The 15,548-nt window shown below is 49.5% G+C and overlaps 1 protein-coding gene across 1 annotated transcript in view; it reads left to right on the forward strand.

Annotated features, from left to right (window-relative positions):
* The first annotated feature begins 3,682 nt into the window (after window positions 1–3,682).
* Window positions 3,683–15,548, forward strand: part of LOC144769739 (killer cell lectin-like receptor subfamily B member 1B allele B) — a 115,686-nt gene continuing 103,820 nt past the window's right edge. Inside the window, exons 1-2 of the mRNA XM_078653919.1 lie at window positions 3,683–3,983; window positions 14,176–14,295. Of these exons, the coding sequence (XP_078510045.1) occupies window positions 3,683–3,983; window positions 14,176–14,295 (421 nt within the window). The remainder of the gene's footprint in view (window positions 3,984–14,175; window positions 14,296–15,548) is intronic.

Here is a 15,548-nt window from a genome sequence, read left to right on the forward strand (position 1 = left end):
CATATCTTTGCCAGGTTCGTCTCACGAAGGTGGGTCACCATCAGATGAACTGTCGTGACTGTAATAAATAATTGTAAAGGAAAGTCATAGTAAATCCAACAGGCCCGTCACCGGTCATTCATATGCCAGTTGTGAACACTAATATAACGGGCATTTTCATTCTTTGCCTGGAGCTGGGAGAGAAATAGACTTTTTGATTATCTTCATCTGCAAATTCTCTAAAGACTGTCTTTTCAAACTTGTTTAAGGGTACTGCTGTTGGAGGAGAGAAGGACCGGATGTGGGAGCACGAGGCCTGACTGCAGACTAAGGAACACCTGCGACATTAGCCAAGGCGAGACCACGACAGAAAAGAGCTGCAGGACGAGGCACTGTTTTCGACAACATGAGAAGAAAGGGTCGACCTGATGCCCCTGCTCGATGTCCAGTGTTGGTCGACAAGTCCCCGCTCTCTGAATTCGGTCACACGCCCGCCTATTTGAAGTCTCTCGTTCCCCTAGTTTGTTCCTAATTTGGCCTTGCTCCATCCCCCTTTTCCTCTGACCTACCCTATGGACTGTTTTGTACGCTCTTCTTCCATCTGAACTTTCTGACAATCACCTCAAAGGACACAGGGCGAAAAGGACCTTTCCGACCAGAAACGCGAGGAAAGGGTCGTGCCCTGCAACGCAGAACTTAGAACAGAGCTGGACTTGTAGCTCCACCGCCGGTGCTCAACAGCGCCAACGAAAGGCAACAAAGAATGATGAGAACTCGTTAAACTTCGAACATTTGACATCCCCAATCGCCGTTTCTGCTAGACCTCATTTCTCTCCCAGCCGCCATTGTATTGATCATGCTCCAATCCGAACCTGATATATATGTAATAACCTGCCAGTATGAAATATGCTTGCTGCTCTCGCTACAGAATCGTTTTTGTATTGCATTCCTATGACTTTCCTGCTAAACAAATTGATCAAAGTTTATCAAATAGGCCCACCTCCTAAAAACTAGAAATGTTAAAATGTATTGTTTACAACTCTTTTTATCTAGGGTTCCTACCGTTTTCTTTCTCATGCCCACCACAATAGAACCGAGTAGGAAATGAACCAGCAAGATGTCTTGAATATGTTAAAGGGAGGACTGTTGAAAATTAGTACGTTTTGGTGAACATTATCTGCGCCATCTTGCCTCTTCCCCTGATGCCACACTTTTGTCGTGCGCGCCCGCCATTTTTTAAGATGCCCCGATCAGAACGAACCCTTTTGCATGCCGCTGGCCCCTGACATAGCCCTTCGCCTTCACTAAGCCTGCACGCTGACCACCCCCTGCTTGCACCTGCCTTGAGTCATAAACCCCTCTTCGGCGCTGCTCTGCCCCAGGCCCTCATCCTGTTCCCAGCGCGACACCTCCCTGCTTCCCTTTCATGATCTCCGACCCTTAGATGCAAACCCCCTTTTTCCCCGTGTGCCCGTTTTGTCTTCCCCGTTCCCAGGCCGACACCCAGCTCTGCCGATACCATTCCTTGCCCCTCCCCGTACAATAGAAAGCTTCCCCCATCAAAGGATCCCCGGATTGATCAAAGCCCCCACTCCATGAGATCCGATCAAACCCCCCACATTCCGTGAATCGGCGGAATATCCAGCTGCGTGATACTCATCACCTGTTGTGACTAGGGTGGGGACTTCAACTGTAAATGTGTGTGGGAACGGGCCCAAAGGGGAGTTCCGGGAATGTCTTTTCCATACATCAAAGCTTTAACATGAATGTGTAATCTACAATAAAGTCATAAAACAGTGTATAAGAGGCCAGGCCTCAGAAATGTAGGCAGAGCACCTCAGAACGATACCTTCTGTCCGTTTCGTTGTGTTCTCCTCCGGAGAGAATAAAAACCTTGTTTCCTGCTTTCCAGTCTCCAGCGCCTGCCTCTTCATTGATTAAATAACTAGAGGGTCACAGAGGCAATACCGCCGGGCAAATATCGATTGTCCCCGACCCGACTCAGGTTTTTACAACACACACCCAGAGCCCCCCCCACACACACACACCCAGAGCCCCACACACACATACACCCCCAGAGCCCCCCCACACACACACCCAGAGCCCCCCACACACACACACACCCAGAGCCCCACACACACACCCACTGGAGCAGTCACACACACACACACTGGAGCAGTCATACACACACACTGGAGCAGTCATACACACACACTGGAGCAGTCACACACACACACACACTCTGGAGCAGTCACACACACATACACTCTGGAGCAGTCACACACACATACACACACACTGGAGCAGTCACACACACACACACACACACTGGAGCAGTCACATACACACACACACACACACACACACTGGAGCAGTCACACATACACACACACCCTGGAGCAGTCACACACACACCCTGGAGCAGTCACACACACACTCTGGAGCAGTCACACACACACACTCTGGAGCAGTCACACACACACTCTGGAGCAGTCACACACACACACACACACACACTGGAGCAGTCACATACACACACACTCTGGAGCAGTCACATACACACACACACCCTAGAGCAGTCACACACACACTCTGGAGCAGTCACATACACACACACTGGAGCAGTCACATACACACACACTCTGGAGCAGTCACACACACACACACACACTGGAGCAGTCACACACACACTGGAGCAGTCACACACACACACACTCTGGAGCAGTCACATACACACACACACACTGGAGCAGTCACATACACACACACTCTGGAGCAGTCACATACACACACACACCCTAGAGCAGTCACACACACACTCTGGAGCAGTCACATACACACACACTGGAGCAGTCACATACACACACACTCTGGAGCAGTCACACACACACACACACACTGGAGCAGTCACACACACACTGGAGCAGTCACACACACACACACACTGGAGCAGTCACACACACACTGGAGCAGTCACACATACACACACACTGGAGCAGTCACATACACACACACTCTGGAGCAGTCACACACACACACACACACTGGAGCAGTCACACACACACTGGAGCAGTCATACACACACACTGGAGCAGTCATACACACACACTGGAGCAGTCATACACACACACACTGGAGCAGTCACATACACACACTGGAGCAGTCACATACACACACTGGAGCAGTCACATACACACACTGGAGCAGTCACATACACACACATTGGCACAGTCACACACACTCTGGAGCAGTCACACACACACACACACACTTGAGCAGGCACACACACACTCTGGAGCAGTCACATACACACACACACTCCGGAGCAGTGACATACACACACACTGGAGCAGTCACATACACACAGACACACACTGGAGCAGTCACACACACACACTGGAGCAGTCACATACACACACACACAAACACACTCCGGAGCAGTCACATACACACACACACTGGAGCAGTCACATACACACACACACACACACACACTGGAGCAGTCACACATACACACTCTGGAGCAGTCACACACACACACACACACACACTGGAGCAGTCATACACACACACACACTGGAGCAGTCACATACACACACACACATTGGGGCAGTCACACACACACACTGGAGCAGTCACACACACACACTGGAGCAGGATCCTGCCCAGCTTCCCGAACGACACTAAGCTCACCAAGATCGAGATGCTGCGCTTCGCCAACAACTACATCTGGGCGCTGACCGAGACCCTGCGGCTGGCCGACCTGACCCAGGACAAGTCCGGGAAGGAGATGCTACTGCCCTCCTCCTACCTGGGCGCCGCGGCCCCGCCCAGCCTCGGCTCCGACGCCGGCTCCTGGCTCTCGAGCTCGTCGCCACAGTCTATGTCCGTCTCCAGCCCTGGCAGCCCTGCCACCTCCGAGGACTACTGCTACGGGGCTGCCAGCGAGGTGCTCTACAGCTTCCACACAGAGCTGGTGCACAACATCGCCAGTACCACTAGCTGTGAGCCGGGTTCGGACAATCCAGACACTGCCTTAAGCGCCTAGTGACCTCAGCGTAAAGCACCTGTGCCTGCCACTACAAACGGAACTTTCTGCTCGTACAAATGAGCATGTGACTCCAAAATTTAAAAGTGAAGATGTGGGGCGTACTGGCGGCATTTGGGGCTCCGGGAAGAATTGTTGATTGTTGTGAGTTTATCCTCCTGCTGATTCTCCCGGTGTCCCAGACTGACAGTCCACCGGGCTCTACAAGTAGACAGTGCTGTGTGCGCCTCAGTATCTGTGCATTGTGTACAACTGTGTGCCATGTAGATCAGATTTACTCTATCCAGAAGTTGAGGGGACTTCACAGCAGTCTTTTTTAGTTCTCAGCATTTCCCTTCTTGCACTTTCTAATCTGCACAAAACTTTCCTTGTTGATTCTCCTGAAACTGACCCGTGAGTCTTTTAAGTGTCTTTAAGGACAATGGAGCTAAAGAATAAGAGAAACGGGCTGATTTGGGGCTTTCAGGAGAGGTGAAAAGTCAATTTTACAATTTGTAGAACTCTAATGAAGTAAAACGAGCATGAAAATGAGGTTTGAGCGTCCCGACAATACAGTGAAAGGACTTTAAGGAAAAAAGACAAATGCCAGCTTCATGTATTATGCATTTTGACCTCCAGGGCCGCTGCCTTGCATTTTGAGGGGGCTTGGCTCTGCAGACTCGGGCATTCAACGGATAAGCGTGATTTTACTGTTTAATTTATTCAAGATGGTCCATTCAGATAAAAATGTATTTTTTGTACATAAAGAGTATATTATATTATTATGCGTGTAATCAAAATTTAATTTTACGTACCTTGAATATTTTGTGCAAATAAAATGTTTAACATTATTACTAAACTTTTGGTTTCTGTACGGTTACTTTTTATTTACACACTTTTAAGTTATAAACATGGTGGAGGAATTTCTCTGCAGTACCGTGGCCCTGATGGTTCAAGAGCTCGGAGCACCAATATTCTGCTCTTATGCCTCATAACATTCAGAAATTAGATGTGTTGACTGTCACTCAGTTTTGAGCTAAAAGCCATCCAACGAGGAGCGCAGCCAGTGGCAAAACCGGAAGGTGTTTTCAGATTTGCAGCTACCTGTGGCGGTGCCCACACGTCTACTTATCTGCAAATCGTTTGGAAGGGTCTCTTTTTGTTTCCCGGTGACTAAACATCAGCCGGCGACAGGCTTTCAAAGGGAGGGGATTAGAGCGATCAATAAAGTGACAGTTGGTGAGAGGAAGCAGCGAGCGGCAGGTGGGGCCCCGGGATCCTTGCGCGGAAATGACGCAGTACTTGTGGCTCGCATTCTAGGTGCCAGCGTATTAGGGAGGATATTGAAATGTGCAGTCATCGCATTATACCGAGGGTCCAAGATGGGGGTGGCGGGGGGGGGGGGGGGTCGTCTTTGCGCTTCCACAAATCCGGCATCTTTACAGTTTGCCCAGAGAGTTCGGAATCAGAACAGTTAACATTTTCATTCTCATAGGTAGTGTCACTGAATCCAGCAATATGCTTAAATACCCACACGCATAAACATTTGAAGCCCCCTCTAAACCCCCACCCCAAGCGTGCTATTCAAGGGTGGAACCGGATACCAGCACACAGGTGCGTCAACAATGCACACATCCAGCTAATAACACATATACCGATAATTCAGCCAACGAGGAGTTCTGACACAAACACTTACCTTATCATTATCAGCCACATGCAGCACATCAATAAAAAAAAAACAGCCAATAACCGTACTGCTGTTATTACTATACCAACGGCAATAACTACGGAAATAATATTAGCAGCCATACTACGTTTACAACCATCACCATTAAATATTATTACTAATGAGACGAATAAACCACTTTCTCATAGGCAGAACTACACAACAAGAACACTTCAAAATACGAACGGAAAAAAGAAAGGATAGGGAGAAAATAATAAGAAATCTAAACAAGTCTGGTCCCGGGCCGGCAGCCAATCACAGCGCGGCCCGGGGAATGACGTCACGGGGGTGTCCCGGGCCGGCAGCCAATCACAGCGCGGCCCGGGGAAGGACATCACGGGGGTGTCCCGGGCCGGCAACCAATCACAGCGCGGCCCGGGACACACGGCATCAAGGGGCGGGACTAAAAAAAGTCAGAAACGCCCACAATTCGCGTTCTGACCGGGAGAAAGTGATTGACCCTGATGTCTTCCAATGGCTAGCCTCCATTTATGGAGCTAGCCAATGGAAGACCGAGGCGGAACCACAGCCCCATATCTAAGACAAAAGATTTTGCTACGGCCAGGTCGAAACCTAAAAAAAAACGTAAATTAAAAAAATTAACTTTAAAAACAAAGTAGTCCCCTGAAAGAAGCGCCGGCCGCGACGTCTGCGTCATGACATCGAGAGCGCGGGGAGGAGCGGCGTTCAGGAGCAACAGGAAGAGCGGAGGACATGATCGCGGGGAGGAGCGGAGGACAGGCGGGGAGGAGCGGCGAGCGGCGGACAAGCGGTAATGACCAGCGAAAAGCGGAGGATCAGTGGAGCGGTAAAATCAGCAGCGCGAGGAGGAGCGGCGAGTAAGGTAAGTGAACCATCCAAGAGCCGGGGTAAGTGAACCATACAAGAGCCGCGGGTGCGCAACGAGGGACGGGCGGAGGGACGGGCAGGAGCCATGGGTGCATGCAAGCCTGAAATGCTGCCCCCAGCCCCGGGCAACGCTGCCACAAGCCTGAAATGCTGCCCCCAGCCCCCTTCTGCCCCGGGCAACGCTGGGGGCGGGCTGCCAGTTAAGGATAAAGATGTGAACTATGGTCATTTCATATATGCTAACCAACGCTCATTAAAACAATATGCAATTATATATGATTAAATCTAAAATGCATGAACTACTGTGTATGATCCTTATTAGGTCGAGCCTAGCTATCGCATAAGCGATCACTATGTGAGAGATATAAAAGGGGCACCAGAAAATGCTCCCAAAGACCTTTGGAATGCGGGTTATGGACAGTGCATGAGAGGCATTCAAGCGCGAAGCTGGCATCGGACTTGAAAGCAGCAGACTGCTTTCGCCAGCGCGCGCTCTGCTTCACTTCCTGCCCCCCTCTCTTACAACAATTAACTTTCGTTATCGCTCATACTCCATATGCTCGTTCCCACCTACCCTTCCTTTGATGTCCGCTTTTCTTGGGTTTTTTGCATCCATTTCGTGGGGAAGCTGCGTTTTTGTTCGGTGTTCTCTGCACCTTTCTCGTTTTTTTTCTTCTTTTTTCTGGACGAAAGTGAAAGCCTACCGTGCTTGTTTACAGTAGCCTTGCTCCTCAAATGCTGTTGCTGTGTTGCCATCTCTCTAGGGACACTCAGCTTGAAAACACTCGACTTGCTAACTGCAATGCTACATCCGCTATGCTTTGCCTCTAGACATGTTGATCCCTCGCAGACTGTGCTGACTCTGCCCCTCCTGATTCTGAAACTGACCAACGCAGTCACCACGCAGTCTTTTCTCTCTGTCTTATGATGTCTGCCCTGCCACCATTTACTTCGGACCCTCTCACCCTCACACACCCTCACCCACCCTCACCCCCTCACCCTCACAACCCTCTCACCCTCTCACCCTCACAACCTTCTCACCCTCACTCACCCTCACACCCCCTCACACACACCCCCTCACACCCCCTCACACACACCCCCATCACCCTCGCACACACCCTCACCCTCCCTCATCCTCACCCTCTCTCACCCTCACACCCCCTCACCTTCACACCCCCTCACCCTCCCTCACCCTCCCTCACCCTCCGTCGCCCTCACACCTCGTCACCCTCACACCCTGTCGCCCTCACACCCCGTCGCACTCACACCCCGTCGCCCTCACACCCCCTCACCCTCACACCCCCTCACCCTCACACCCCCTCACCCTCACACCCCCTCACCCTCACACCCCCTCACACCCGTCACCCTCACCCTGTCACCCTCACACCCTGTCACCCTCACTCACCCTCACACCACCTCACACCACCTCACCACCTCACACCACCTCACCCCTTCTCACCCCCTCTCACACACCCTCACACACACTAACAAAACACAGCGTAGCATAGCAAAACCTAGCATAACATAGCATAGCAAAACACAACATAGCATAGCATAGCATAGCAAAACAAAGCATAGCATAATAAAACACACAACAAAACATAGCATAGCATAACAAAACATAGCACAACAAAGCATAGCATAATAAAACATAGCATAGCATAGCACAACAAAGCATAGCATAATAAAATACAACAAAACATAGCATAATAAAACACAACAAAACATAGCACAACAAAACATAGCATAGTATAACAAAGCATAGCATAGCATAGCATAACAAAACATAGCATAGCAGAACAAAACACAGCATAGTATAGCATAACAAATCAAAACATAGGATAGCAAAACAAAACATAGCATAGCATACAGCATCACTCAGCACCACCACAGCATCACTCAGCACCACCACAGCATCACTCAGGGGCACCACATCACTATGCGCTACCACAGCATCACTGAACGCTACAGCATCACTCGTTCGCCATCACAACATCACTCAGCACTACCACAGCATCAATCTGTGCAACCGTTCAACAACAACTGGTTCAAATATGTTCTCTCAATGTTTCAAGCTTTATTACAAATGTAACAAAAAGATGTTAAATATTTAACTTCTGTTCTTGGATTTTCATCACAATAAAATACACTGAACATAATCTTCACAAAAGTTATTTACAAAACTTTAAGCTATTGCCATTATAAATTATAATAACTTTTATTCAAGTATTAAATATTGAAAAAAAATCAAAAGCCATTGTTATTTGTAATATCAATACATGTAAGTCACGTAAATACAACACATATTGCATTACAAATGCTATAGGTGTCACATTTGCGAAAGTTATAACTATTGGCATTGTAAATGACAAAGCTATTAATTTCGTTATTTTCAAAAACATAAATACAAAATGTGTCATTTACAATACCAATAGCACAAACTTTCCTAATACGAGACCTATTGCATTGCAAATGCTTGTTAAATGTCACTCGTCAAGGGTTATACTCGCATATTGTAAAGTAATGTTGTGGGTTAACTGGCGCCGAACGTTTTGAACATTTCCAATTAAAGGGCACCACAGAGTTTAGCCAGAAGACCTTAATAGCGTTGAATGAAAGCGTAGCAGAAAAGAATAGCGTGCGGGGATGTCAGAATGTCTGTCCCATCGGGTGCAGTACACTCGTTTAGTACAGCACTCTGAAAGTGTCCGGATGAATTTCCTGCATGCAGGGCTTTAAGTGGGCCGGGTCTCAAGGGGTCTGAGCACTGGCAGTTTTTTTCAGGGGGCCTCGAAACGGGTCTCTATCGGGCTCTGTTTTGAGCCCTGACACAGGCAGCCCGTTTTTTTTCCCCGGACTGCAATGACAGCTGTTTGCTGTCACTGCAGTCCGGAAAAAGTGCCATGGCTCAAAACAAAGCCTGATAGAGACCCGTTTCGAGACAGCACCAGGCACATGGATGTGCGCTGCTTACACTGCTCACTTCTCAGTACTAGAGAAGTTACAGCATGACGTCATGCCAGGGGAGCGTTGTGGGGGAAGGGAAATCCTTTAAGAGTCATTTTCTTTCTGTATTTCCCTTCTCTTTCTGAAACTAAGTGATTTAAAGCCACGCCCCTAATTACACTGGCCACGCCCCTTTTAGAGACCCCCGGTTTTTTCATCCCACTTAAAGCCAGGGCACGAGTCGGGGTACCACGCGGGTGGACGGCATCCCCCCACTTATTTTCCAGGGTGGACGCCGTCCACCCTGCTCAATCAAAACGCCGTCCCGATCCAGACTTTCCTTCGTCCCCGGCCTCGCCTGCTGCCTGCCCGCCTCAGCCGGATATGTACGAAAACAGACTCTCCCAATATTGCACCTCACTGCCAGCTTTATTAGCCCATCATCCCCTAATGCTGTGGTTCCCAAAGTGTGCGCCGCGGCACCCCCGGTGCGCCGTGATGAGAAGCCAGGGGTGCCGCGGCGCCGAGCAGGATGTGGGGGAGCTTGAAAGAAATGCCACCTTCTGTTGCATCGCACATGCTTCAAAACATTGGCACAGAGCGCCCTCTCTCCACCTGCCCGCCCCCATTCCTGCAATCACAGGCTGCTAGAAGGGCAAGAGCAGCCCCACCCCGCCCATTGTCACTTTGTATGGGGCTGATTGCCACATACAGAATGTCAATGGGCCAGTTTGGGGTGTTACAGCATGTGGTGAGCCGCTTCCTGCGGGTAGCGCCGCCGGCAACATTAACAGCTGGTCAAGGGCATTCCTAAAAATCTCACCAGAAGTATGCTGCTTGCCACAGGGTCAGGAGTCTCTCTCTCTCTTCTTTTGGCATATGTTGAAAGCTAACACGATGTGCAACATTTGAAAATGAACGGAGGGTGTAATGTGTTTCAAATAAAAGTTCGATTATTTTAAGACTGTTTTTTCACACATTTTTGTCTAAAATAAAAAAATAAAAAAGCAGTGAAGGCTCTTGCAGGGCTGTTAATCGGTGAGTCGAGTTCCCAAGAGGTATGTTAGTCCCTTCTCTCCATCCTGCTTGCTCAAATCAGAGGCGAACACCCCGCAACTGGCTGTGCATAAAAGGCAAGAACCACCCGCTTAATTACTGGAAAGGTGAGGAAGCATGCACCACTCCACTGTACAAGAATCCACAGACACCCCGGAAATGTTTCTTTTGTGACTGCTTTTTTAAACATGTTTGTGCACTTCGGTATATTCAACACAATATTCACCATAATATGATGCAATCGTTTTTCAGTGAACAAGTGTAAAAGTGTTGGGTACCCTAATCTCATGCTGCTGTATCAGCCTTCCATCTTCACTAGATCGATAACATTATGATAATTAATTTGTCTAACAATACATATCAGGTATGACACCTGACAAATGTACATTTCTTATTGTCTTACAGGCTGGATGGGTGAAAGGGTAAATGGTTGGATGGATGAGTGAATGGATGGGTGGGTGGAAGAGTGGATGGATGAGTGAAAGGATGCTTGGGTGAAATGGTACACGGTTGGATGGATGAGTGAGTGAGTGAATGGATGGATGAAGGGATGGATGACTGAAAGGATGGATGGAAAGATAGACGATGGATAGGTTTTCAAATAGTTGAAAAGGTTTGGATATGGATGGGCACACAGTTGGAAGGACAGAATGAATGGTGAAAGACTGCATGATGGATAAAAGAATTAATAGATGACAATGTACATTTGGAATGGTGGATATCAGGGGTTTGATGGAAGGATGAATGGTTAGATCATTGGACAAGAGAGCTCTTCTGGGGATGGTTGTGATCAGTGGCGTCACAAGGGGGGTGCGGGAGGTGCGGGCCGCACCGGGTGTCACCAGCAGAGGGCTGACACCAAAATGAACTCCTCGCTATTTATTTACTGTTCATGTAACACCGTCCGTATTGTCCCATGCTGTTTATAGTGCAGGGAAATGGACGGATGCCAGAATCTTCCTTTTCCCAGTTCTGCGAGCGCAGCGGCTTTGTCAGGAGGGGCTTGAGTATAAAATGAGCTCCGCCCTTGACCTTCTGCTCGCTATTCTTTTTGCTCGGAGATGCGATCTTGGTCGTGTTCATGTTCCGAGTGCATGTGGGCGTTTGGGGAACACCACATTCAGTGAACACAAAGTCAAGATTGGCCCAATCTCTAATGGTAAGAACTTTTGGAGTTTCGTAAAAAGTCACATTTGCAGTTAATTTTTGGAACCTTTTGAATCATCCGTGTATATATGTTGCGAGGCTTGTCCTGCATTACTGCAGATGTTAATATGAGAAGCACTGAAAAGACCATTTGATTTCTTTGGACAGCGCTATGATGGGCCAAACGCAGGTAGGTCACAGAGTGTGCAGGATGGCAGGAGGAACGAAAAAAGGCCTCACCCTGTTTGCCACGCCTGCCCTAGACAATGGATGTTCAGTTGAATCATACAAAAGTATTAAAAAAAGGCTCCGATACTCAGCACATCGAAGCGGGGTAGGAGCGGGGTAGGCGCAAATTTGCGTGCACAAATTCAAAGCGCATTTCATGAGTTTATTTCAGTCACTTTGAAAAGAGCCAAAAACTGTGGGAGAAACCATGGGGGGGGAGAAGGCGATGAGGAAAGGGTTAAAAGAGCAGCAGGCAGGGGAGGGAGGTGCAGGCGGAGGGGGTGGATGGTGCAAGCAGAGAAGGAGATGATGCAGGCTGAGAGGGAGACGGTGCAGCCAGAGGGAGAGATGGTGCAAGGGGATGAGATGGTGCAGGCAGGGGATGAGATGGTGCAGGCAGGGGGTGAGATGGTGCAGGCAGGGGGTGAGATGGTGCAGGCAGAGGGGAGACGGAGTAGGCAGAGGGCAGATGTTGCAGGCAGAGGGGAGGCAGAGGGGAGATGGTGCAGGCAGAGGGGAGATGGTGCAGGCAGAGGGGAGATGGTGCAGGCAGAGGGAGAGATGGTGCAGACAGAGGGAGAGATGGTGCAGGCAGAGTGGAAATGGTGCAGGCAGAGTGCAAATGGTGCAGGCAGAGGGAGAGATGGTGCAGGCAGAGGGAGAGATGGTGCAGGCATGGGATGAGATGGTGCAGGCATGGGATGAGATGGTGCAGGCAGGGGGTGAGACGGAACAGGCAGAGGGGAGACGGAACAGGCAGAGGGCAGATGGTGCAGGCAGAGGGGAGATGGTGCAGGCAGAGGGGAGATGGTGCAGGCAGAGGGGAGATGGTGCGGGCAGAGGGGAGATGGTGTGGACAGAGGGAGAGATGGTGCAGACAGAGGGAGAGATGGTGCAGGCAGGGGATGAGATGGTGCAGGCGAAGGGGAGACGGAGCAGGCAGAGGGCAGATGTTGCAGGCAGAGGGGAGATGGTGCAGGCAGAGGGAGAGATGGTGCAGGCAGAGGGAGAGATGGTGCAGCCAGAGGGAGAGATGGTGCAGCCAGAGGGAGAGATGGTGCAGACTGAGTGGAAATGGTGCAGGTAGAGTGGAAATGGTGCAGGCAGAGGGAGAGCTGGTGCAGGCAGAGGGGGAGATTGTGCAGGCAGAGGGAGAGATGGTGCAGGCGGAGGGAGAGATGGTGCAGGCGGAGGGAGAGATGGTGCAGGCGGAGGGAGAGATGGTGCAGGCGGAGGGAGAGATGGTGCAGGCGGAGGGAGAGATGGTGCAGGCGGAGGGGAGATGGTGCAGCCAGAGGGAGAGATGGTGCAGACTGAGTGGAAATGGTGCAGGTAGAGTGGAAATGGTGCAGGCAGAGGGAGAGCTGGTGCAGGCAGAGGGGGAGATTGTGCAGGCAGAGGGAGAGATGGTGCAGGCGGAGGGAGAGATGGTGCAGGCGGAGGGAGAGATGGTGCAGGCGGAGGGAGAGATGGTGCAGGCGGAGGGAGAGATGGGAGCCATCCTATTCAACAGATCTCCCTGCCTTGCATTTGTCCTGCTCACACCTGTCATGATGTCACTTCCTGTCGTGATGTCACTGCCTGTCGTGATGTCACTGCCTGTCGTGATGTCACTGCCTGTCGTGATGTCACTTCCTGTCGTGATGTCACTTCCTGTTGTGATGTCACTTCCTGTTGTGATGTCACTTCCTGTGACCACGCCTAACTTGGAGAGTCCCCCCACTTCTTTTTTTAGGACTTGTGCCCTGCTTAAAGCCCTGCCTGCATGTCTGCTTTTGCTTCAGACCCCATGAAGGCACGCTAGTGTGTGGCCGTCTGCAGGCGAACTCCCGCTGCAGACCACACAGCAAAGGTCCTGAACAACATAGGGGGGGGGCGCATCATAAGGTTCTGGGGGCGGGGGGCGCATCATAAGGTTCTGGGGGCCCCTGTTCAGAACAGCTTTTAAGTCATGATCCGGTTTCTACTCTCATGCCCTCTTTGGCCAGGTCACGCACAGCGCACAGGCACTCCCGTCAAAATTGTACATCTATACAGGGACAGTGACTTGTGTTTGCAATATTGTAACATAGCAGCAGCTCGTTAATATTACTGCAAACAGTCGCTTAGACACCCATTTCTCAAATGTGAGGCCATGTTTTGATGTAAAACTAACTTTTTTTTAATGTATGCGGACTCTGAGATATATTAGCTAGCTCGACATCTGTTTCTTTTGCAGATCATGAGTGCACTGTCAGGGCAGGGAGAGCACAGAGCAGAGTGACCCGATTCCATTTGGCGCTGGGGCTGGCAGCTGCTCTGCTCATCGTCTCTGCGGGTCTCGCAGTGTACATCGCTGGTGAGTATCGATCACTTCAGTTCATGGTTCTCTCCTGGTAACCGGACATCGTTGATGGAGGGCATGCGACACCTAGCGACCGTTGTTGTCTCTGCTCAATTTATGGTATACAAGTGTTTATTAAACTTTGTGCCTGGACATTATGTACAAATATGTAAATGAAGCTACGTATGTACACTTTTTGTTAACATGGTGTGTAATTAATAAAAAAAGAAAACGAACCTTACCGGCTCGTCTTTGAAAAAGAAAGCATAATATAATGTTTTCCCTCAGCCCCCATAGATCCTACCTTGAATATTAACGTATAGAACCCACACATACATGTGCACTGTATTGGACAGCAAATCCTTTAGCACAACGTTTTTTACTCCTTTGGTCGGGATAGTAAATATATTTGCACCGCAGCAAACATGATTTCACACCATTTTGTAGTATTTTTGTAACTGAATTCAACACATCTATTCCAGTTTTTGAATGTGAAGCTTGTTTGTGTGTGTGAGGCAAAATCAGTTTGGTTTCATTTTTCGTATTTCACGAGTGACAACATAGTACAAAGTACTATTCTCTTATCTTTTAAAGACAATTTATGTCTCGGTTTTCATTGTTTAAGTTGGGCATTACTAATTGTAAATGATCTTGCGGGTGAGTAGTGCGCTATACAAGTATCAATTTACATTTACATCTATCAACACACGTTACATTTTGATTTCACAAACCCCTTTCTTTATTCTTGACCTGGTGTGGAAATCTTTCTGTGATATGTACCGAGGATGCTGCCCCCCCCTCGCCCCACTTTAGTTTTGCAGCATCAAGATGCCATTGATTGTGCATTTGTGTTCTTCCCCAGTGCGCAGGTCCCTTGTGCCCCATTCCACGCCTCCAAGGTGTCATTGCAGCAAACACCCAAAGCCGTATTGCGTATTAGCCTATGCAAATATGGAATCCCTTTGCCTCTGCGCCTGTACTTTATTAGGTCTCGCGGCCTATCAATGCGCGCTAGCGCATTGAGCGGAGCGAGAATTCAAGTGCTCGAAATCCTCGTCAAACCAAGGGCTTCTTGGTGCGGTTTTCATTAAGTTCACGTGAATCACGTGACCAAACAAGCACGCGCATTCACGGCCGCACAGCACATCAAAGGGCTTCGCCCAGCATGCGCTCTGCGGCTTCTCCTCCCCTAATTAATCATGGCTGGCCGGCCGGCCGTACTTTATTTCCCGGCCGCTCTGCATTATCAGGTACGTGTTGGTGACGCA

Source organism: Lissotriton helveticus, chromosome 7 (assembly GCF_964261635.1).
Source record: "Lissotriton helveticus chromosome 7, aLisHel1.1, whole genome shotgun sequence".
Lineage (NCBI taxonomy): Eukaryota > Metazoa > Chordata > Amphibia > Caudata > Salamandridae > Lissotriton > Lissotriton helveticus.